Source organism: Mesoplodon mirus, assembly GCF_964341445.2.
Source record: "Mesoplodon mirus genome assembly, chromosome: 17".
Classification (NCBI taxonomy): Eukaryota; Metazoa; Chordata; class Mammalia; order Artiodactyla; family Ziphiidae; genus Mesoplodon; species Mesoplodon mirus.
This window is the reverse complement of record NC_138993.1, coordinates 52,877,796-52,902,478: the sequence shown is the minus strand read 5'-3', so window position 1 is coordinate 52,902,478 and position 24,683 is coordinate 52,877,796. Positions and strand designations below refer to the sequence as shown.

General features: G+C 34.0%; 1 protein-coding gene across 17 annotated transcripts in view; it reads left to right on the top strand.

The window, feature by feature from the left end:
* RBM26 (RNA binding motif protein 26) overlaps positions 1-23,607 on the top strand; it is an 85,245-nt gene extending 61,638 nt beyond the window's left edge. For 7 of the 17 annotated variants that reach the window (XM_082602311.1, XM_082602310.1, XM_082602307.1 and 4 more), the window contains 6 exons: positions 1,803-2,003; positions 4,717-4,803; positions 13,052-13,165; positions 14,796-15,957; positions 16,596-16,654; positions 20,390-23,607. In XM_082602311.1, the coding sequence (XP_082458437.1) occupies positions 1,803-2,003; positions 4,717-4,803; positions 13,052-13,165; positions 14,796-14,885 (492 nt within the window). In that variant the 3' untranslated portion in view covers positions 14,886-15,957; positions 16,596-16,654; positions 20,390-23,607. Of the gene's footprint in view, positions 1-1,802; positions 2,004-4,716; positions 4,804-13,051; positions 13,166-14,220; positions 14,772-14,795; positions 15,958-16,595; positions 16,655-20,389 lie in introns of those variants that run through there. The other 10 variants (XM_082602317.1, XM_082602309.1, XM_082602303.1 and 7 more) reach the window with 7 other exon arrangements.
* The last annotated feature ends 1,076 nt before the right edge of the window (positions 23,608-24,683 follow it).

The following is a 24,683-nucleotide window of genomic DNA, read 5'->3' as shown; positions in this document are numbered from 1 at the left end:
CTAAGCTTCTGTCTTCAGTTGTTGTCACTATTGTAGTAGCCTGACTGGTTTCCCAGCTTGTTCTCTTTTCCTTTTACCAGAATAATATTTTAAACGCTGATTTGATTACATCACCCTACTTCTGAACTTTAGATGTTTTAATTGATTTTCATGGCTCTTGGGATAAAATCAGAATCTTTAACATGGTTCTTAAAGTTCATTATCTGGCTCTGCCTGTCTCTCTAGCCTCATCTCTTCATCACATGTGGTCCAGCTGTACTGGATTTTATTCCTTCTTAGAAGTACCATGTTCCTTTCAGCCTTGGTTCCTTTGTTCATGCTCTAACCCCCACCCCTCACCCTTGCCTTGCTTGTTCTTTGTACCTTCTTTGATGCATTGAACAAATATTAAGTTTCTACAATCTGCTAGCTGCTATTTTAGGTGCTGGAGATAAAGTAGAGAGTAAAACAAGGAAAAAAATTTCTCATGGAACTTTTATTCTAGTAGTTTATTCATTGCAGATCTTTAATATTCTATTCAAATCTTTAAGTAGAGCATTTCCTCATTTTTTGAGTCACTTCTCATTAATATAATCAAATAACTTGATTGCTTAATGTCTCTACCCTTCTAGGATTTGAGCTTCTTGAGGGTAAAGACTAGACCAGAGGAAGTGCTCATTAAATATTTGTGGAATGAAGGAATAGTGTGCTGTTCATACAGAGCGATAAAGTGGAATATGTTACTATGCTATATTGGTTGTATGATGGTGTGAGTGTAAATGATCAAGAGGATGAATTTGAAATAACTGTACATACTGAAGTCAACAGGCAAACAAATGGAAACGTATTTGAAAGCCATAACTGGAAAAAATACACTTATATATATAGGTATCTTGTATGTCTACATTATGCTAACTTCTTTTTTTTTAATAGATTTATTTATTTGTTTATTTTTGGCTGTGTTGGGTCTTTGTTGCTGTGCCTGGGCTTTCTCTAGTTGTGGCGAGCAGGGGCCACTCTTTGTTGTGGTGCATGGGCTTCTCATTGCGGTGGCTTCTCTTGCTGTGGAGCACAGGCTGTAGGCATGTGGGCTTCAGTAGTTTTGGCACACGGGCTCAGTAGTTGTTGCTCGCGGGCTCTAGAGCGCAGGCTCAGTAGTTATGGTGCACGAGCTTAGTTGCTCCGTGGCATGTAGGATCTTCCGGACCAGGGCTCGCACCTGTGTCCCCTGCATTAGCAGGAGATTTCTTAACCACTGCACCACCAGGGAAGTCCCTATACTAACTTTTGAAGTAACATTCAGCACTGTGCCTTATTTGGAACTCAAGAATTGCTGGGGGACTTCCCTGGTGGTCCAGCGGTTAAGACTCCGTGCTCCCAATGCAGGGGGCCTGGGTTTGATTCCTGGTCAGGGAACTAGATCCCACATGCCGCAGCTAAGACCCAGCACAGCTAAATAAATAAATAATTATAAATAAATAAATAAAATAAATAAATAAAAAAGAATTGCTGGTCTTTTTGTGATATAGTTTGATGTCTTAGTAGGGGCTTAGTAGAAAAGGCACATTTATTAATTTCAAAACATTGCTTAAATTAATGTTACTTTGTTTTCTAAATTCATTAGCTACCTAAATTTGCTTTCACTTTAGAAACTAAAACCCTAACTTAAATTATGAAATCCTTTTGTAGGGCATTATTTGAATATGTAAATATGTATCAAATTGTATAACTCATGTCAGATTGTATGGCTCATCTGACTGAGTATAACACTTGGCTCACGTTAGTAATTGTGATACTTAACCTATTTGTCTAATCTCTTCTAGGCTGCGAAACGGGGGATTCTTTCATCTGGTCGTGGTAGAGGAATTCATTCAAGAGGTCGAGGGGCAGCTCACAGCCGAGGCAGGGGTCGAGGTCGAGGTCGAGGTGTGCCTGGTCATGCTGTGGTGGATCACCGTCCCAGGGCATTGGAGATTTCTGCATTTACAGAGAGTGATAGAGAAGATCTTCTTCCTCATTTTGCGGTACTTTCTTACTGTCCAACAAAACAAATACTGATAATCATTGTTGGGGATAATGGATATGAAAGGGGAAAGTATGAAAATGAAATGAATAATTTAAACCCATTAATCTCACCAAAGGTTTTGATTAATCTATAGTAATCCTTTGTTAATTACATAAAAAACAAGCTCTAGGGGTTTTTTGTTTAATCATTGTCTGGAAGAAATGTTACTATTCTTACACTTAGTAGGCCTTCAGATTATGAAAGGAATGATTTAGACCTTATTATTTCAGAGAGGGAAGTCCTATCGTTTAGTTTCATTTGATATTTACTTTTAGGAAAAATTTATCATATTGCATGGGCCATCCAGATTTTTTAAAATTAAGATGGAATTTTATTTGTTAATACTGTATTCTTGACCTAGCTAACCTAGAAATGACAATAGACAAAATTTTGGAATACGATCTTGACATTGCCTTAGTTGGTGCCAGGGTATAATTAAAGGGAGTCAGTCTAATAGCAATGGACTTCCTTCTATGAGGAAGGAGAATAAGATTCTAGTCCCTGCTAATCCATTATTTTACTTGGATTTCCTGGGATCTGTTGGCTTCATGTGCAGAATGGAGATTAATATCTGCCTAAAGCCCTTTTCAGCTTAAATGTTATGATTCTTAGTGGTATCCCAAAGGTTAGTTACTAAGCATCGGTCCTGCCTGCAGCATTTAGAGTAATTGCTCTGGAGATATAAAATAAATAACCAGTTCTTTACCCTCAAGTATTTTACATATAATGGTTTAACACAAACCAGTTAAAGTCAACTATAAATAATTTAAAATCAAGTTAAATTTATTAAAAACTGTAAATACTTCAGTAACTTAGAGAAGTGTTTTTCACACAGGCATATGATGGTGAAAGAACAGTAGAGGAAACTTTCAAGAGGTAGTTAAGCTGGAGCTTGGGTCTTAAGGGATAGGTAAGCTTATAGATAGGTACACAAATAATTTAACGTTTTGAATATTCAGATTTAAATGTTTGACAGTTATATTCCAGACTGTTAACTGCAGTTACAAATGTGAAACTATACTTTTTCAGCACATAGAGAGGTATTGAAAGAAATGGTATATCTTTAAGAAATAACTAAAATGATTAATATTTAAGGATGGTGAGTCTGGAAAGTCTTCTGCTTTATGGCTTCAAGGGGAGAAAATAAGGAATCAGCTTTCTAGCTTGGAAATACTGTAGCTCGATTCTTCCCTACTACACGCCCTGTTTCTGCACCTTCCCAAGGGGAAGAAGATCCAGATAACTTACATGTATTACATATAGTTATACAGCTAATCAGGAAATTATCAAAGGATATGCTAAAATAATCCAGACAAACAAGGTGAGTTTAGCAATGTGTTTTGATGAGACTGAAATGGTTTTGGCTTTAGAAACAGTCAGAGCCTCTAAATGGATATTCTTGGATGTATTTGGAGATTCAAACTCTTCTCAGAGTTGGTAGTGGTAATGCACATTTTAAAAATTGCCAGTCTTTAAATAAGACAGCTTCTCTATCTCAACCTGTGATTTGAACATATGACAGGTATCAGAGAAAAAAATCTACATTACTAAAGGACCATTGACAGTTACAAATTGTGATTAACAAAATGCTCTTTAATTTATCCATTGGAACCAGTAGCAGTAATAAACATTACGGCCAAAACTTGCAGAGCACTTATTTTGTGGCGGGTAGTTTTCTGAATGCTTTATATAACTCGCCATATTATGAGTTATGTTGACAACTCTATGAGGTAGGTACCTTTATTATGCTTATTTTAGAGATCGGGAAAATGAAGCATGAAGAGATTAAGTAACTTGTTCAAGTTTACACAGCTAGTACTAAGAGAGCTGGGATCTGACTGACTCTGTGGTCGTTTTCTTTACTATGCCCTGCAGAATTTTTCTGTGTGGAGTGTGTGTATTTAATGAGATTGTGGTTATAATTTTATTTGGGGCTAAGAAAGAAGGAGGTATTCGTAATGATATATAAAGAACTAAAGTTTTATGTGATAAAGGTGCTGTTTTCTGCTGTTTGCAGAAAAATCTTCCTACACCAGGAAAAATAAAATCCAGCACACCCAAAACAAGCATAATTTAATATGCTTAGCTTTTAAATGTCCTAAAAGAGTGTGGTCTAGAGGAGGGTAAAGTAATAGTAAAAGCAGTGTCAGTTAAAGTTTTGAATCGAAAACTTTTGAATAGAAAACTGGACTCTCATCCTGGTAATTAACTTAGTTACTTTGGGAAAATTACTTAAATTCTCTGAACCACCCCCCCCATCTTTAAATTGGGAATGATACAAAAAACTCACACAATATTCTGAGGATTAAATATTCTGCCTTAGAAAGAATTTAACATACTCTGGAATTGGAATAATGAGTATAGAAGGAATGGCAATAAGGAAGCTCAGTCTTTCACCATTGTTTCCCTATTTAAAGAATAGTTCAATCAAGTGTAAGTTACCCTGGTTCTAGAAAGTATAGAATTGTAAATAATATTGGAAAATAGGAACATCCTTTATCATACAATATTGTGTACTAAAATGAATTATTCATAATTTCTTTCTGCTAATCACCCTGAATTGTTATGCATTGTGGGTCATATTTATTGGTATCTTAATATTTTAAAAACCATTAGGATTTTGGATGTTTCAAAATATTTATTTGGAGGAAATACTTTTTTTTAATTTAAAGCAATATGGTGAAATTGAAGATTGTCAGATTGATGACTCTTCACTTCATGCAGTAATTACATTCAAGACGCGTGCAGAAGCTGAAGCAGTAAGTATTATAAATATTCTAATTTATTGAAGTTCAGATTTAAATGTTTTGTAAATATTGCCTCTAAGTTTTAATATAAATGAATTTTTTTTGACTTACTAAAGAACTACACTGTGACAGTAGATAGACCATAGGAAGTAGAATTCATGGCTACAAAGAATGTCCTAAAGCAGTTAGGCAGTTTTATATATAACATGAATATTTAGAATATATAGTTAATCACCAAGTTGAATGTCAAGTTGTACTCTCTTGAGATATCAGGAATTCTTCCATTCTCTTTCACAGGAGATAGGGCCACACCACTTTCCATTGTCCCTTTCTCAGCTGGCCCAGAACAAGTCTGCTTTGGCAGAATGAGTGGTGAGGGGTAAGGTGCAAGCGGAGATAGAATCCTGATGGCTGCTCTTCTTTTTTTTTTTTTTTTTTTTGCGGTACGCGGGCCTCTCACTGTTGTGGCCTCTCCCGTTGCGGAGCACAGGCTCCGGACGCGCAGGCTCAGCGGCCATGGCTCAGGCCCAGTCACTCTGCGGCATGTGGGATCCTCCCGGACCAGGGCACGAACCCATGTCCCCTGCATCCGCAGGCGCACTCTCAACCACTGCGCCACCAGGGAAGCCCGATGGCTGCTCTTCTTAACCATCCCTCATCTGCTGCTTCCTAGTCCCAGTTGGCTGAACCCTACAGTGTCCGTAGCTCAGCATACCCGCAACTAGGCCTCTACAACTTTTTGCCCAAGACAGGAATATATAGCGCTAGCTTTTCCTTTTAGTATAGTTGTCTTAAAATGTGTATCTTGAATTATCTTTCTAAAGAATGGCCAGAAGTATATGCAGCCTTGTCTTTCTTCTGGGTTTAAAAGATTTTAAAAAGGAAAATGAGTGTGAGGTGTAACGGGTTCATTGGAACATTTTTAGCCCTGTGTATTTTTTGTTCAAGATTGTAGAGAAATAGATGTACCATTTTGACCTTGGAAAAATGCATTAAGCGTTCCAAACAGTTAACCTAATGTGAATGGAAGAGTAGGATGGTTTTCAGAAGTTTTAAGATGATTGTGGTCTAAATAAGTTTTGAAAATCTTCTAAATTGATTTATTCTCTTTGTAGTGAATACTCCCTGCCGGTACATTGCTGGGAACTCACCTGGTAGGAGTTGTTCTTGGCGCATTGCAGCCTATAAAAAAGACTGTTGGTCTGATAAGTCTCAGAAAAGTGTTTAACTGAGCCCTAGAATAACATAGTTTCAGGGTTAGATGGGTGGGTAGTGGATAGTTTTATAGAATAGGAATTTCTCATCCTAGAGTTTTATTAAGTTTTAAGAAATCTTCTATTTAAAGGTCTTTTGTGAAAATAAAAGGTAATTTATAATCGATGAGAGTTTAAAACTTTCTTATAAGCTTATATGTATATGTGTTATATTGAAAAAGTAGATTTTTGATCAAGTTTTCTCTGAGAGGTATTGTTGAATATAAGTTAAGACTGAGCCTCCTTTAAATGACAGCTTCAGTGACAGTTTTCAGTGTAATGTTGGATATGTTGCTTGAATACCATCTTTTTATGTTCTATTTATTTTCTAGGAAGTAGTCTTATTATAAAACAATGGTAATTGTTATGTTCAAATGGTTACAGTATTACCAAGTTTGTGAATTTAGTAACTACTTTAAAAATATATATATATTACTACTTGTCCCTGTTTACTTATGTGGCTGAGGAAAAAAAAAAAAAACCCTCCTGCCTCTTAAATAATTTTTGGATGTTTTGCTTTTGGTAAGTAGGACCTGTTGACATAAATCTTCTTGGGCTTTGCTTTTTCTATCTCAGATGTAAATTTTAATATATATTTTTATACTATGTATATATCCTCCAAATGAATAGCAGTCATTTCAAAGACCTGGGGTTAATGTATAAAGAAAGATTTTAACAGTGAATTATATGAAGGTTGAATAAGTGGCAGAATAACTTAGCTTAAGTTAGATCTGATGAGAGTTAAGTTTTCAGGGTAAATACCATTTTAGTTGGTTTGGATTTATGTAACAGACTAAAAGGAACAACTACCATTGCTATGATAAACATTTGGAATTAGGTTATAGAAGTTGTTAAACATTTCCTTAAGCCAAAAAAATTTCTTAAAATTTTGTAACATTCTATTTTGGAAGAGGATAGAAAATTAAGTTGAAGCTAATCTTATACAAGTAGAATATAGGCTAAAATAGTGTTTTTCAAACTTTTGGATTTTGGGGAACAGTGAGGTTTAGGAATTTAAAAACTAGTATGTTTGACATTAGGTTGCCAGTGTTTAATTTTGTCAAGGAAGAATACTTAAAAAGTACAAAAAAAATTGTACCATCATTATATAAAATAAAGAAAAATTTAATACCAAATGTAGGTGGATAAAACTCAAGGTAAAGGATAGTCCTTCCCAAGAAAAAATTGTAAACCTTTGCTAATGTTTATTTCCAAATATTTCATTGTTCATAATTTCTGAATCATTGTATTAGATGACTGAATGCATGTCTATTTCCTTAAGTCAATAGATGCATAATTTTTCAAAGGAAAGTACAGGAATAAGATAATCAAGACATTCAAATATGACTGAAAAGTAAGAAATTTTCCTCAGAAAAGAGATTGAAGTATTTTAAGGAGTAATAATATAAGCAGAACCATTTTAGCTTTAGGTTAAGATGGCTAAGATTTGATTCTGGTTAGTTAGAAGATGGATCCTACTGCTTTATTTTCTGTTTTCCAATTTGTCTGTCACCACCCCTAATGTACTAAAGGTGCAGAAGTACCCAAACAGGACAGAAAAAAGTAACCTCTTCCCATGACTGGTTAGAATGTTAGTTTTCCTACTCTGAATTGTTCCTATACTTTTGTAAGAAACCAGGATCCAGTTTTAGAATAGGAATAGTTAAGTTCCTATTTTATAAGAATCAGTCCCAAAGATGAAACTCTACAGTCCCAAACTCAAAGAAGGTGTATAACTTTTTATATCAAAAAGAAAGAGGATCTTGTTCTACTGGTGCATTTTTGACACCCATGCCTCAATTCCCAGTAGTTGTGTGGATTCACTGATTGAGAACTTGTAAGGTATACTTAGAACAGTGCCTGGAACATAGTAAACCCTCTTAATGTTAGCTATTTTTAATATTTGTGTGTGTGTATATGTTTAAGAATGAGAATTGATTGGTAAATCAGTGAAACTGAATACAAACAAGATAGAGTGATTTCAAAACTCTCATTCTTTAGACCTGAAGATAGAAGCACAAAATTGGATTCAGAGAGGACAGTGCAACATGAAGAGTAGAAGTTGATGGGGCTGAGTAAATAGTAAATTTATAGCAAGAAGGAAATGTATAAGCGGATTCAGTCAAGAGAAATCAAATCATGTATCTCACAGTCTTTGTGCGTGTGTTCTTGCTGATTTACTTAATAGTTATTAAGTGTTGCTATGTGATGGGCACTGTGCTATGAGAATTAGTAAATCTGAGTCTGAAGCTTGTGAGACAGTAGCCATGTAGTCTTTCCCTGTAAGTTCTAAAAATCAGATTTTACATGTTTTTGTGGTCCTTTAATGTAACTCCTGCCTAAACATTGTATACTGTGGTTATTACAAACATTAATAAACTTGGCTTTAACCTTCTTGTATAGATAGTTTTATCGTTATGGTTACTAAAAAAAAGTTAGGTACACTAGGCTTGCAGCTTTAGCTCTTCTGGCCTTAGGTCAGATTTCCCCACAGTGTTTTTACAGAACACTTGTTCTGTAGGAGCTCCTCTAGCAAAGGATTCTCTTGTCAGTAAATTTGTGAAGAGCTGCATTTTGTATATTCAATTTAGAATTATCTCAATGACTTGAAAAGGCAAAAGGCAAACACACCTGTTTAATTTTGCTTAATCCAGCCTTTTCCAGATGTTAATTGTTTCCAGAATCATTTTCCATGTAAGATATGGAACCTACCTCATAACTACTTTGCATACTTCTTTTTTCTTCCTTCATTTGTCAGGTCTTCAAAGCCTTTAAAAATTTTTTTTCTTCTGTCACTGGGTGTGCCTGCTTTCCTTACGTCCTAATATGGTGCAAACTTTGAATGACTGTGCAAGACTAAATAGGCAAATGTCTAGAGCAAGCCTATGAATAAAATGCTTCAGCTTTTAAACATACTTTTTATTTACACTTCAAAGCATAGAAATGAGAGAAAATTGTAAAATGAACCTCTACACACTCATCATCAAGCTTTAGCAATTATCCACTTATGGCCAATCTTATTTTGTCTAAAACAACCCTCTGCCTCCTTATTTTGGAACCATTCCCAGTCGTCATATCATTTCAGCTGTAAACCTTTCAGTGTTTATACTGAACCTGTTCTCTCAATATTAGAGTCTTAAAAAAATAAAACAATACTATTATCGCACCTAAAAATGATTAATATTTCTTAACTATTACCAGATACCAGCGTTTACATTTCTCTGGTTTTCTTATAAATATTTTACTTACTTCCTTTAAGGATCCAGAATAAGATTTATATTTTTATTTAACTTGATTGGTATTGTGGAATTATAAATTCATAGATTTAAACATTTCATGGGTATTGATCCGTTGTCCTCAGTTATTGATGTCCCATCTTTGGCTAGTGGCTAGTATATAGGTTTGTTCCTGAGTTCTTTTGACAGGACTCTAGTGGGATATGATACTTTCTCTGCTTTCTGGTATGAAAAGGTGTTCTAGGTTCATCTTATAAATTTTCTCTTCCAGACTAGGAACTGGCCATTTCTCTAAGGAGCTCTGGTTCTTTTTACTGGGAAAGGTATTTAAAGACCACAATCTGAGTACTAGGGGTGCTCATTACTACTGAGTTTGTTACTATAACTAATCTTTTTCAGTGGTAAGAGCTGGGAGTGGGGAAAAAAATGCATACGTTCATATAGACAGGTGCACATATACATACATATCCTACTGGTATTTCCCATTTAATTCTGTACTATATGGTTTTTATACACACAGATATACAGGTATACCTTGTTTTATTGTGCTTTGCTTTACTGCAGTTTGCAGATGTTGTTTGTTTTAACAAATTGAAGGTTTGTGGCAGCCCTGCATTATGCAAGTCTGTCAGCGCCATTTTTCCAATAGCATTTGCTCACTGTATGTATCACATTTTGGTAATTTTTGCAGTATTCCAAACTTTCTTATTATTATATTTGTTCTGGTGATCTGTGGTTATTTAGGGGCACCACAAACCATGCCCATATAAGACAGCAAATTTAATCAATAAATGTGTGTTCTGACTGCTCCCACTGACAAGTCATTCCCCATCTCTCTCCCTCTCCTCAGGCCTCCTTATTCCCTGAGACAAAACAACATTGAAATGAGGCCAGTTGATAACCCTGCAGTGGCCTCTAAGCATTCAAGTGAAAGGAAGAGTCACACATCTCTCACTTTAAATCAAAAGCTAGAAATGGGGCTTCCCTGGTGGCGCAGTGGTTGGGAGTCCGCCTGCCGATGCAGGGGACGCGGGTTCGTGCCCCGGTCCGGGAGGATCCCATGTGCTGCGGAGTGGTTGGGCCCATGAGCCGTGGCCGCTGGGCCTGCGCGTCTGGAGTCTGTGCTCCGCGGCGGGAGAGGCCACTGCAGTGAGAGGCCCGTGTACCGCAAAAAAAAAAAAAAAAAAGCTAGAAATGATTAAGCTTAGTGAGGAAGGCATGTCAAAAGCCAAGACAGGATGAAAGCTAGGCCTCTTACACCAGTTATTTAAGTTGTGAATGCAAAGGAAAAGTTCTTGAAGGAAATTGAAAGTGCTACTTCAGTGAACACATGAATGATAAGAATATGAAATAGCCTTATTGCTGATACGGAGAAAATTTTAGTGGTCTGGATAGAATATCAAACCAATCACAACATCCCCTTAAGCCAAAGTCTAATCCAGAGCAAAGCCTTAACTCTTCAATTTTGTGAAGGCTGAGAGAGATGAGGAAGCTTCAGAGGAGAAGTTTGAAGCTAGCAGAGGTTGGTTCATGAGGTTTAAGGAAAGAAGCTGTCACCGTAATATAAAAATGGAAGTGCCAATATAGAAGCTGCAGTGCGTTATCCAGAAGATCTTGCTAAGATAATGAAGGTGGCTACTGTAAACAACAGATTTTCAGTGTAGATGAAACAGCCTTATATTGGAAGAAGGTGCCATCTAGGACATTCATAGCTAGAGAGGAGAAGTCAGTGCCTGGTTTCAGGCTGACTCTCTTGTGAGGAGCTAATGTAGCAGATGACTTGAAGTTGAAACCAGAGCTCATTTAGCATTCTAAAAATCCTAAGACCCTTAGATTTATGCTAAATCTACTCTGCCTATGCTCTGTAAATGGAACAACAGAGCCTGGATGATAGCATCCAGTAAATAATTTTAAAATTAAAACTTTAGAGAGTTGTAGATTCACCTTATAAATTTGAAGTGTGTGCTAAATATAGAGATTTACAAAATTAGGTCATAAGAATTTTTTTTAAATAAATAAATAAATTTATGTATGTATGTATGGCTGTGTTGGGTCATCATTGCTGCACGCGGGCTTTCTCTAGTTGTGGCGAGCAGGGGCTACTCTTTGTTGTGGTGCACAGGCTTATCATTATGGTGGCTTCTCTTGTTGCGTAGCACGGCTCTAGGTGCGCAGGCTTCAGTAGTTGTGGCTCGTGGGCTCTAGAGCACAGGCTCAGTAGTTGTGGCGCATGGGCTTCATTGCTCCGCGGCATGTCGGTTCTTCCCGGACCAGGGCTCGAACCCGTGTCCCCTGCATTGTCAGGCGGATTCTTAACCACTGCACCACCAGGGAAGTCCCCATAAGAAATGTTTGAAGAACTTATTATAAAAAACATCACTACATTTTTTGCCTTTTTTAGCTGGATGAAAACACGAGGTTTTTTTTTTTTTTTGCGGACCTCTCACTGTGTGGCCTCTCCCGTTGCGGAGCACAGGCTCCGGACGCACAGGCTCAGCGGCCATGGCTCACGGGCCAAGCCGGGCCTAGCCGCTCCGCAGCATGTGGCATCTTCCCGGACCGGGGCACAAACCCGTGTCCCCTGCATCGGCAGGCAGACTCTCAACCACTGCGCCACCAGGGAAGCCCCGAAAACATGAGTTTTATGAGTAGACATTTTACATGAGACAGTTGGAATTCCTTACAGGAATATATTTTTATGTAATAGTTATAGCTTCAAAAAAATTACAGTTTGTTTCTGGCCTTAAATATTATATATAAGTACTTAAATTTTTTTAGTTATATGACATGATGGGGTCATGGACTAAAAACTCCTGAGCTGCATTTTAATAGGCATGAAATATTTTAAATTTATCATAAATTTATATGTGCAGGTTTAAAATTTATACTGGGGACTTTAATATCACGCAACTCATAGTCAAATGTCATTGAACATATAATTGTTTCTACATTTCACATTATGCTGTACTTTGAGATTGTGCTATAAATCTTTTGTGACTATGAGTTATTTTGTTATGTTGCTAACATTGATTTATGTTAGGTCACATTACTTTAATTTGAAAGCATTCTTTCTAAACCAGCCATTTAATGTAACAAGTACTTAGACTTGACTGTTTACTCAGTTTTACCATATGCAGGTCTGAAAGCTTTGTAGGGAAGTGCTTTAGTTTTCAATAGAAAAATTCAGGGTTTTTGTTTGTTTTTTTCTTCTTCATTGAGACATTTATATTTTGTAATAGTGGTACATCAGACATTTTATGGTATTTTGTGATTATTTGATGTAATTTAAAAATAAATACACATGCAAAATTATTCTTATATTTGTTAAAGGTTTCTAGTTTCTAGTTATCATATAAGCCATTTGTGAATTAACAAGAATTAAGATCTACAGCCAGAATCTTGAAGTGCCTTGAGATTGTTGCCTTGAGTAGCAGTTAATCCTTTTACTGTAGACATGGAGACATAGTTCTTCTAGTCAGATACTGGCCAGTAGTGAAATAGCTCTACTCGATTATGAGAAATTGTTCCTGTTTTCTTTTGTAAAGGAATTTACAATCACTAGGCTGATTTTAGAAGTAAATAACAATATAAAGTACATTATAAATTGCAATAATAAACAGTAAATAAAGAAGTAAACCACAAAGCAAAAATAGACAACTGTGTTTCACTTGTGTTTAGCTAATTTAATTTAAATATTAGGTACTATAACATTTCATTTTTTTCTTCACAAATTATTAATGTTCTATATTCCAATGTTCTTAATTGTTTTAGGCTGCAGTTCATGGAGCTCGTTTCAAAGGGCAGGATCTAAAACTGGCTTGGAATAAACCAATAACTAATATTTCAGCTGTTGAAACAGAAGAAGTTGAACCTGATGAAGAGGAAGTATGTTTTTTTTCCACTTGTTTTTACCCTTAAATGTTTACGTTTTTATATAAAATGTGATTTTATGGCTGTGATTTTAACATAAAACTTTTATTCCTGAGCCATCTTCCAGGCAGGGGATGTCAGATAAATGCAGACAACTTTAAATTTTATGTATTAATGAGAACTGTGGATTGCTAATCCAAAAAGAATATATGAAAATCATATATATATTCAGTTTTCATTTACTCTTAGAAAACATTAATTATTCATTAGATTTTTATCCACAGGAAATCTTGTGATGTTTTAAGTTTTAGAGTATATATTCTATTCAGTTGCTTTATTAACATTTCAGGTTTCATTTTAATTCATATCATTTTAGTTCATTAGAATGAATGCCTGCTATATGGTAGATACTGTGATAGGCACAAAAATGAATAAGACACGGTCCCTGTTATCAAGGAGCTTATAATATGGAAGAGGGGGTGGTGACAGACACATAAGAAACTAATTATAATAAAAGGCAGACTGATATGGTAAATAAAGATTTGAACAATATGCTGTGGGAACCCAGAAGAAGGAGTGATTGTTTCTTTCCAGAAGAATCTTGAAGGAGGTGGTGGCAGTGGAGCTGAACCCTGAGCGATAAAAAAAACTTTTCATAACCAAGAGCTGGGACTGGGAGTATAGTTGAGAGAGGCATTTTAAATGGCAGAGGTATAGGTGTGGAAGAGTATATTTTTTCCTTGGGTAACAGCAGGTAGTTTGATGGCTGAGAGGTTAGAGCATGAAGAACAGTGAAGTGGAGAGCCCTTTGAAACCAAAAACCTAAAGATAAGCAGCTCTGTTTTGTTTAATCATGAAATAAGCTGTAGGAAAAAGTTGAGGAAGTTAAGGAATGAAAGGTAAGGTGGGGAAACTAAATGGTTCCATGTTTTACATTGGTTAGATTTTCATAATGGCACTTCATTTTGTTTGAAGAGCATTCAAGGCTGTTATACATATCCATAGTCAAATGCAAGAATAAAATGTGTATTTTGAAACTCATATACATGATTTGTCATTTTATATTTTAGATTATACCTTTGTCCTTCCATGAGTTTGAATTGAATGGGGAGAAAAGCAGGAGAGCTCCTGGTATTAGGTATTTTGAAAAGTTTGAAAAGTAGACTGAGAAGCTTTTATGAAGGGAATGGGGAAAAGAAAAGAATGCTATAAAAGAAAATGTTTGTTACGTACAGCAGAAAAGAAATATAAATATTGATAAACTTTATTCAAGTTTTTGGTTGATTTAGTGTCAGAGAAGACTTATTGATGTTTTCTTTAAAACAAAAAAAAGGTGTGGAGCAATGTTTTGTAGGTATAGAAGATGGCATAATTTGATAAAGAGAGGCAGGAGAAACGGCATGTACAAAGGCTTACTTTGATATTTTTTTAGTGTCTATTTGATGCAAGCAATAGAATAGATAATATTGAGAAACCATTGAGTGAAGATTGCTTTTCTTTGTTTCTTGAATGTTCTAGCTATAGAAATACCTTTTGTATTCGACTCTGTTGAGAGTAATCAGTGTTTAAAAGTGTCACCTTTTTTCTTTTCTTTTTTTTTTTTTTTTTTTTTTGGGTAAATTCCTAAATGCATTTTAACCTAAAGTTTCAGGAAGAGTCTTTGGTGGATGACTCATTACTTCAAGATGATGATGAAGAAGAAGAGGACAATGAATCTCGCTCTTGGAGAAGATGATTTGGCTGATCATTGATCTGCATATGATAGAACTCTACCTGTGTTTCATTAGTATTATCTAATGTACTTTTACATATTTGTAAAAACAATTTTTGGTAAAATGTGATGAAGATGGATTTCACAAATAGACAAAAGAGAAGAAAACTACCTTCTGAATCCTGTATTTTGAAAGATTGATGTTTGAGTTTTATTTCAGTAAACAGTTGGTAAAGACATCACACTAGAAACATATGCAATGTTTTTATTACATACTTCTACTGAACATTACAGAATTCTTTGGGTTCTTTGTAATTTAATGAATAGGTCTGAAGACTTAATGACCAATACTTGTTATAACTTAGAGGATTTTGTTTTACTCCAAATAAGGAATGAATTTGCATTTAAAATCTTAATGAATGTTTTCAAAAATGAGTAGGTAACATAGTACTCTAACTAAAGTCTCCAAGTTATGTATTCATAATATTACATAGTAGTATGCTTAGGCTTTACTATGTATTAGCCTTTTGTTGGACTTGTGTATGTATTTTACCATATGGGTTTTAATGATAACGGTGTATGACTGCTTTGCATTTGAGTCCTTATGCATTCAGATGTTAAAAATAAAGTGGAATGGTCTCTTGAAAAGAAAAGAAAAGAAAAAAAGCAATGACAAAAAAAAAAAAGACAATGTTCCTTGATTTAAAAAAAGAAAAAAAAAAAGAAAAGAAAAAAAAGTTAAAATAAATAGACCATTCCAGATGGTGATCTACCCTTCCCCCCAATAATCACAAAAGGAGCTATAATCACTAACTTATTCTTAATAATAATGGTTACCAGTACCTTTACAATAATGTTCAATCCATTGTTTAAAATTTATACCACTTCAGTTTGGTTTGATCCTATAAACTTTCAACAGATGTCTTAAATTAAAAGCAGGCTGATTAGTTTGGAACCAGACTTCAAGTAGAGCTAACATTTGGTGAATAAGAAAACATCACATTACATTTTGGATGTATGAAAGAAAACTTGACCATTTGAAGATATATGAATAAAGAAATGTACTATAGATACTACTTTAGGAAAACACTGTTTGGTAAGTGTTCCAGTCTGATATTTTAAGTGTGCATTTCCTATACTTGTATAAAAAATCTTTGACATTTGCAACAATATTGTGATTTTTAAGTGGCTTTCTCTGACAAGTGAACATGATCATTGAAAGTTGATACAGCAGTTTCCAGGAAATAAATGCATTCTTTGTAGAATGGAGGGTGGAAGATTACATATTTATCTTTTACAGTTTATCCTTTTGGTTGCAAGTGTTTCTACCCCTCCTGAGAATATAGTGATTATATTAAAAGTCACATAAAAAAATTACTTTCTTCCCATACTGGGGTCCTCACAATCACAGACTGTAATTTCACCACCATAGTCTTTTGCCAGTGGAGTAGCTAGTGGATGCTGTTCCTCTTTTTCTTTTCTTCCCACACTTAGGGTTAAAGTTGTATATATATTCTTGATGGTAATAGTATTTCACAGGAATGTTTTGGCTTGCAGTTGATGCACATGTTTATATTTAAAATTTCACTATCAGATTTCTTTTGTCAAAATAGTGACTTTACTTGAAACTTCTTTACTCTACTTAGAGCTGTGATATATTTTGATGTAGTCTCTTGTATGTTGACTATGTGCTATTCTGATTCATTAGGTAAGTTTGTTTTCTTTTCTTTTTAGTAGTCGTGAAAGATGCCAAATTGGCAGAGGCTCACGTTTCTTCTCTTTACACCAAACAGGTATTATAAAGAAAGAAAATCTTGCAAAGGCCAGTTAAATCTCCATGCTGATTTTTGGCTTTATAATATGATTAGTAAATTTTAGGATGATGTTTTGCAATTATTGTAAAATTCCCTTATAATGTAACTGAAATCACATACTATTTATTTAAACCCATAAATAGCTAATCACTTTCCCTAATCTTAAATTCTGTAGTAACCTAAAATTAAAATGTTTTACACCATGTTGCTTTGAATGAATCAGAAGACAAGTATGTTTTGATAGGGTCCTGCAGTATGGGGATTAAATATTAGCAACATTCATTAGGTCCATAATTATATTTTTATTATCATTAATATGATTTTAATTATAAATATTACATAGTGTGAAATTGCTATTGGATTTTTTCACATTAATGCGTATGTTTATAAATACTAGTACTCTACATGTACTTTCATGTGTTCTCATTTAAAACTTAAGATATCCCTTTGAAGTAGTTGTTAATTCCCATTTTACAGATAAGGAAACTTAGGCTAATAGAGATGGAATGACTTGGCCAAAGTGACAGCTAGTAAGTAGAAGGACTAAATTTGAATTGCAGGCATTCTGATTTCAGTGCCAACTTTTTTTTAAACCTCTACATTGCTACCTCCTTCCTAATTATTGATTGGGAATGAGATTGTGTTCACAATAAATGTGGTAGTTGTTACACAAAATTAGTAGACTTCTTGGTCATTAGCCAGTTCATACCTTAACCATCCCTTTTAACACAGCACTTTGTTCATATCTCTGTTACAGTACTTATGTTGTAATATAATTTATCTGGTTTATATGTCTGTCTTCCCCACTAGATTACAAGCTCCTCTAGGAAGGGGACCATGTCTTATTCATCTTTTTATCTCTAGTGATTATCATAAAGCCTGGCTCATAGTGGGCATTCAGTTGTTTGTTGGATGAATTAATGGATGAATGCATATTTAAATCTCCAACAATGGAGTGACAATTACCTCCCTTGTTAATTCTTATCAATTTTCTAAAAATCTCTCTTGAAGGTCTTCTCAGTCATTGGGACCGTCTTAGTAAACAATTGATACTGTTAAGTATTGCACCAGTGGGGGTTACAAATACTGATGGAGGAATATACACATAGTCTTAGTGGAATTTCCATAACAATTAGTAGGCTATTAAAATTTTGGAGTATTAAATGTTGTCCATTCAGGAGTAAAATCGCCTTTTGGTTTCTATCAGTGTGTAGGAATAGAAATGTCAAGAGCCACTAATCTAGTCCATCCCATTAATTTTTTATATCTGAAGATGAGCTAGTGTAGAGTACTGGACAAGGGTTAAGAGATTTAGCTTTTGGTCCCTAGCTCTGTAACTTGACTCTGGCCTTAGACAAGTCTCTTAACTTATCCAGGGTTGTTTCCTTGTCTGTAAAATGAAAGGGGTTGGACTAGATGATCTCTAAGGTCCGTTTCACGTCTTTAGTTTCCCTGGTAGTATATTAGTGTTTGATCTAAAACAATTCAACATATCTATATCAATTCTCCCTACCTGTTGTTGCTGTTGCTGTTTCTATCATCTTATCAGTGGAAACAACTTAGATTTGGTTATGATAATTCATACAGTGTGTCTTGGTACAGTTTTGTATATAGTGTTCCCAAATGTTTGCCTTTGCTACCCGAATTCCTTTTAACCTGGGAAGTGTAGATTAACTTCTGTATTCACACATTTTCTTCTTGCTTGTAACTTTTCCTTTCACTTCCAAACTTAAAGTTTAAAACTCTTTCTTATTACAGTATGCTACCTAAAACTCGATACACGCTTTCAAATTTTGCAGTTCTAACAAGTTCTTTGCTGTAGTATAGATCTGGGCTGAGGTGGGAGTGAAAAAGGGATTGAGATGTAGGTAGCTACTTTTTCCAGGAAAAAATTGAAGGAAATTATATATCATTGGTTTAAAAGATTGATTAGGATTACCTCAAGGGATGGTTGAGTTGTCATTTTACATATTTCACTCAATATTTTATGTCTCTATGTAAGCAGTGTTGCTTTAACTGTTATTGGATAATTGTAACATTTAAAAATTAATTTTAGTATTTAACCAGTACTCAAGCATTTAATGAAATCATGTTGCATGAATGGGAGAGTATTCCATAGCTCTTGTTTTATTCTGTAATATGATCAAATGTATCAAACAGTAGTTTTACTATAAAGATAAGACTTCACTGTTTTAGCTGATTGCCTGTAGAAAGTATGGCTGAGCTTAATTGAAGGAAATTTCTTGTTACTAGAACTGTTTTATGGGGACTGTATTTTCAGTCTTACTTGGAACACTAATCACTGGCTCTAAGGGTTACAAAAAGAAGGCAAACAGTTGCTTGTTTGGTATGTTGAAATATCAATGGCTATTGTAGAATATTACACAAACTTTATCAGTCTATATTTTCTTTCTTTTTTCCCCTTACCTATAGTGTGAACTAATTATAGAAACTCAGTTTTAGTCCTTCCAGAATTTATGTAAATATTTGTAAGATTTTCTTCTTTCTTCCCTTACAAGAAGTCTTTTAGCCTTTTAAAACAAAAATGTCCTGCATAAAATTCTGGCTTATTAGGTTAGTTCACCTTTTGGTCTTTCGCAGGGCTTTTCTCATTCTTCCAAAACCCTATAATTAAAGCAGAAATTTAATCTAGGAATAAATCGTCAGCATACAGTATTTGTAAGGCAGAAAGAAAATTTCCTTTTCCCAGATCTCAGGAACTACCTTGTTCTTGTTAACTTCTTGAACTGGCTAGTTGCTCTGAGGTATGTATACAGCATACAGGCTTTTAGAGAAGAGTAGATTTTTTCTCTCTGATCATTGTATACGTATCAGATGACAGCAGATTATCTTCCAAAATAGCTATCTAAAAGACCTAAGAAAGGAAGAAACCTTGGTGAACATGACTGACATACTCAGTAATTTCTAATGAAAACTTGTTCAAAGAAAGATTTCATACTTGTTTAGTAGAAAAATTCCTAATTTGGTTAATAACTTTCTTGTAGTTTATCAGTATTATGTACTCATTACTTAGTATAATTAAAAGCATTTTTATTTTACTTTTTTGTATCAGTTTATTATATTTGCTTCTTCCTCATCCCTCCCTCCCTGTCACTTTACTTCATCCATCCTCTCATCTTCCCAATCATCCAAGTTAGTCTTCCTTTGTATACGAAACAGTGTCTCATTTTGATATGTTCCTTTTTATTTACTTTTGTTGTTAATCATTATGCTTAGAATAGTATTTTATGTCATATAGTGTGATTGAAGAATGAAATGGTTATCACATGGAGTTTAAGGAAATGAAGTCCTTGGGAAACTTAAGACAATTGTTCTTGCTTTTATTTTATATCAATATTTTGGAATTTGCTCGTGATTTCTTAAAATTAGTACTTTGCCAACCCACACTGATAAAAATTTACTATGTGGTCAGTTATGACATTTCCTAATCAGAAATTTTAGATCGTAACCATGTTGCAGAGCTGTGATCTTTGCAGCTTAATGTTTCAGTGAAGCATGATACAGAGAAGTTTTGTTAAATCATTTTAACCCAAGGCTGATCTTTGTGAAATTTGTCTGCAACTTTCATTTTGATTCCTTTCTCAGATTTTATTTAATGGTTAAAAAAATTGGAGGTCAGTGTATGGTATGATTCAGTTTTTAGATTTATTTACTGTTTTCACAGTTTTTTTTAATAGTCTTCTCTTTTTCCAGCAGAGAGAGATCATCATTGCCTGAATTTAGCTTTGTGACTACAACAGCAAGACCTGTTCCTGTCTGGAGACGACTGTTATAATAATATGATACTATCGCTTTATGTTTGCCCTTTATCATTTTGAATAGATGTTTACATGTACCATAGTTAGCATTTTATCTTTACAGTTCTTTTAGGGTACATCTGAGTCCAGAAGTAAATCTGATTGTGTGCTTTGTCTGACCTTATTCTTAAATGTTTTCTCCCCTTTATAGCCATTTATTTTTAAACAGTCTAAGAAGGGAAAAAAGAAAATCCTCTTGGTTTTCCTAACCTGAGATAAGTTTTCAGTCTCAGCCAAATTGAAATTGTGTCTAGGAAGTCTATAAAGCCATGATACTATGTTCATTAGCATGAACAATTTAGAATGATGAAAATGATTAAAAAGTTAAACCTTGGTTTGGCTTTAATTTTCCTGGGTTTTTAGGATACATTTCTGGAGTTAGGATAGTCACTTAAAATAATTTTGAACAATTAGTAAAATACTTTTTTCACATGGTGATAACTTGCCTGTTTCTTCTAAATATACTTATTGAAGTCACTGCCAAGGCCACTTACCCAAATAATTATTTTAAAATTCTTAACTCTTCAAAATAAACAAGGAAAATAATTTTCTTTCTTTTCAAGTAGTATAAAATGATCTGTGGATTATAAATATTGAGAAATATCTATTAAATGTCAAATTTACACAGTTTTTCCTTATTTTCCTCAGTTGCAACCAAGATATCAAAGACAATTTTAAAAGCAAGGGGAAATAGTGTTGTGTGTCTAGCATTGTTAAAACTATAGTTTTCCTGCCTTAAAAGGTGTATGTCCATACTATTTATTTATAAGCAATATGACTTGGAATTATTTATAGAGAGCATGATTAAATTTTATTCTAATATTCACCCAAAATACCTTTTCATAATGGGCACCATAAAGTTTTCAGAAAATTAATTTCTTAGTATTCCTTCATAGATTCTCATTAGCATTTGAGAAGTCGGAAGTTAACACTTGATAGCAACTCTTATTACAAAAGTCCAAATTATACTTCATTCTTTTCTCCCTTGTTTTGTTTTGTTTTTTTAGTTCCATTCAGCCATGCTCATGTTTTCACCTTTTTGTGCAAAGTTAACTATTCTGCAAGCACTTTTTCTTGAGTATGCATTGCATTTGTCTTCATGAAAAAAAGAATGAACCTGTCAGACATAATATAAGTTATCTATTTTGATCCATGTTAGTTGGAGACAGCATGGTTAATGTAGGCTTAGTTTAAAGGAAGGTCTTCTTAACATAGTTATGACCTTATAGCCTACAGGGCATTTTAAAAATTGGACTTCTCTTTTAGTTCACATTTGCGAACAAACATATAGCTGCTGGGAGTTCACAAATATTTTCCCAGATTAGTTCAGTAGTTTTTTCTTTTTAAGGAAAGATTCTCTGCCTGTGTAACAGAATAGTTCTAACCTGCTGGGCTAAAAACCCAAAAACATTCTCTGAAGGGACCATACTTGCTGTTAACAGTTTTGGTTGGTTAATAGATGTGGATCATATCCCACCACTCTCAATTTTATTTTGTCATCTCCCCCCCCCTTGCTTTTAAATTAGAAACAAAATAAATTGAACATGCCATTGGGAATCAGAAGTCGAGATGATTTAATTCTCATTGAGATCATTGTACTTTTTGAAAATTGCTGTGAGATCTGGTAGGTCAGGTACATATTTGAGTTCCCATATGTTTATTAATTAAAAATAGGGATTTTCATTATTTCATTTTCCTGAAGAGGATTCTTATGGAGCTATGTGTAGATAACTGTACAGAATCACTTTTGTGTAACTGAGTGAAGCAGTCTACGTCTGCATGATTGCATTATGGAAGCCTTTTATATATCTTTATATTTTTCAATATACTTAGATTTTACACTATCAGCTGCCCTAGTCGTGCTATATTTGTTTTTTTTTAATAGAGTTTATAAATATTTGTGCTCAAAATACAGATCAATTGAATATTTTTGGTCTTGTTTACAAGATAAATAATACTTTAAAGTGATGCAGCCCCTCAAGTGTCTTAGGAAAAAGTCATTGGTGCTACAAAACCTTTCAATATCGTTTTTCAACCTGTTATCTAGACTTTACTAGGCTTAAATCTATGATTGCTTATAACTTAATCTAATCTAGTAGCATAATTATAAAAGTGGTCTGCGGTGAGTCGGGTAAAGATCCCAGCCAATTAGAAACATCCCATAATTTAAAGATAAGATGGAGAATGCCATTATACTAATTTGTGCCCAGCTTCCCCAAAAGAAAAGTTTCTTCAGTTTTTCATTAGCTCTTTTGAGAAAAGGAGTGGTGTGTTAATATGACTAGAATAAAGAAAATGATACATTCAGCATGGCTCAGTTTTCCCAGATTTCAAATGGAAAACTTTTCTAGTCCTAAAATATGGTGTAATCCTATTCTGCTTTAAATTCCCATCTGTCTTTTACTCAACAGGAGGCAGGGTAATTCTTAAATATTTATAGAACATTTGATGAGTTCTAAAGAGATGTATTATTTACATTGTACAAGTTTTGTGTTGATGTGCAGATTGTTTTCTACATCTGCAAGACTTCATTCCAGCACCTTAGTGAATGTTCTTAAGATACAATTTTTAAGTATCAGCAAAGCATTCATAGATGTTTACTTTTGATTCTCAGAATCCTGAACCTGTTTTGGGTATGATGTTACTTCACAACATGTCTGGCACAAGATTTCCTTTAATAGTAGTCTAGTCTAACTCAATTTCTGTGGATTATTGAACCGAAAAACACCAAAGGAGTTCTTTCTTGTCTGGAGACTGGACTGTTCCAGTTTTTAATACCTGTGCCCATAAGTATCCCATTTCACGAATGTGTGTTGGCATGGGGGAAAAATTCCCTGCTCTTTGAGTGGAGCGAAACTAATTGGTTAAGCTGTAGCAGCTTCTTTTGTTTATTTTTTAAAGTGATAATAAAACTTGAACTGAAAATGGTAAAACTTGAACTAGAAAACTACTCTTGTATCCTTAGAATGTTTATAGTATTACGTGTTTATGTGAGGTTGTCAACATTTTTATTATTTATAGTTGAATTATGTTGTTTTGTTTGTTAAATATCCATAATGTTTATTATTTTTATATTTTGAAAATTTTTTAAATAAAATAGTCTTACTAAAAGCAGTTGTTAACTTTTTAAAATTGTCTTGCATTTTGCATCAATTATAGTAATATAGAATAGAAAGGAAAACTTGCAGCCCTCGGGCACTGCACAAGTAGAAACATAAAGTGCTTATACTGTCAACTTCCAAGGCCAATGAAAGTTTTTGGAACTTGCCTCCATAATTTTCAGTTTTCATCTGAACACTTCTTCTCCTGATCTAATTTGATATACTTTTCCAGCATTCCGCATGTTCATTTCATATTTATTTTTATTGAATGATAAATATTGCAATATTTGTTTTTGTTTGTTTTTCATTGCAGATATCCCTTCCATCATCTATAACGTGGGTTAAATAAGTTTGGTAATAACCTGTCTTCCATTGCTTCTACAAGAAAATACATTATAATCTCAGTATATAAGTTTTGATAAAAATCTAGTTAAAGAGATCTGGTTATGAAATAGTAGAAGTCTCTGGCTTAAAATAGAGGACTTTGGTTAATAAATAATGATACTTGGTAAAATTATTAAAAAGAATTATATATATATAGATAGATACATACATACCTATATATAGTACAAATTACACACAAAAAAGTAAGCCTTTAAAGTCTTTCACATTTTGAACCATTTTTTAATCTTAAAATGATATTTGTCCCTAAGATATCATTTAAATCAGAATTTTCAGGGACATTACCAACCTATTTTTTAAAAAAAATAACATCTGTGATTTAAAACTTTGTAGACAATCCTGTATTTTTTATTAGAAGTCAGTGTTAGGAAGAAATACTTAGAAGTTATAGCCATCTGCAAGTTTGTAGTTGGATAGCTTTCAAATTTGTACTAAGTTTAATGCAGTATTGTTGTTTAGGGTTTCTTTTGGGGATAAATAACTGGATAATATGCCAACTTCATATTTTATTTTTTTCTTATCAAGTTGATATTCAGAGTTAACAGAAATTAAAGAATGATAAAAAGGAAGATCTCTGGCATTTAACAATTGTCATGTCTGAATGAGGTAAGAATTTACATAAAAACCAAACAGGTAACTCTTGACAAAAATATTGAATACTGAGCTGATTATTAGTCATGACAGCCC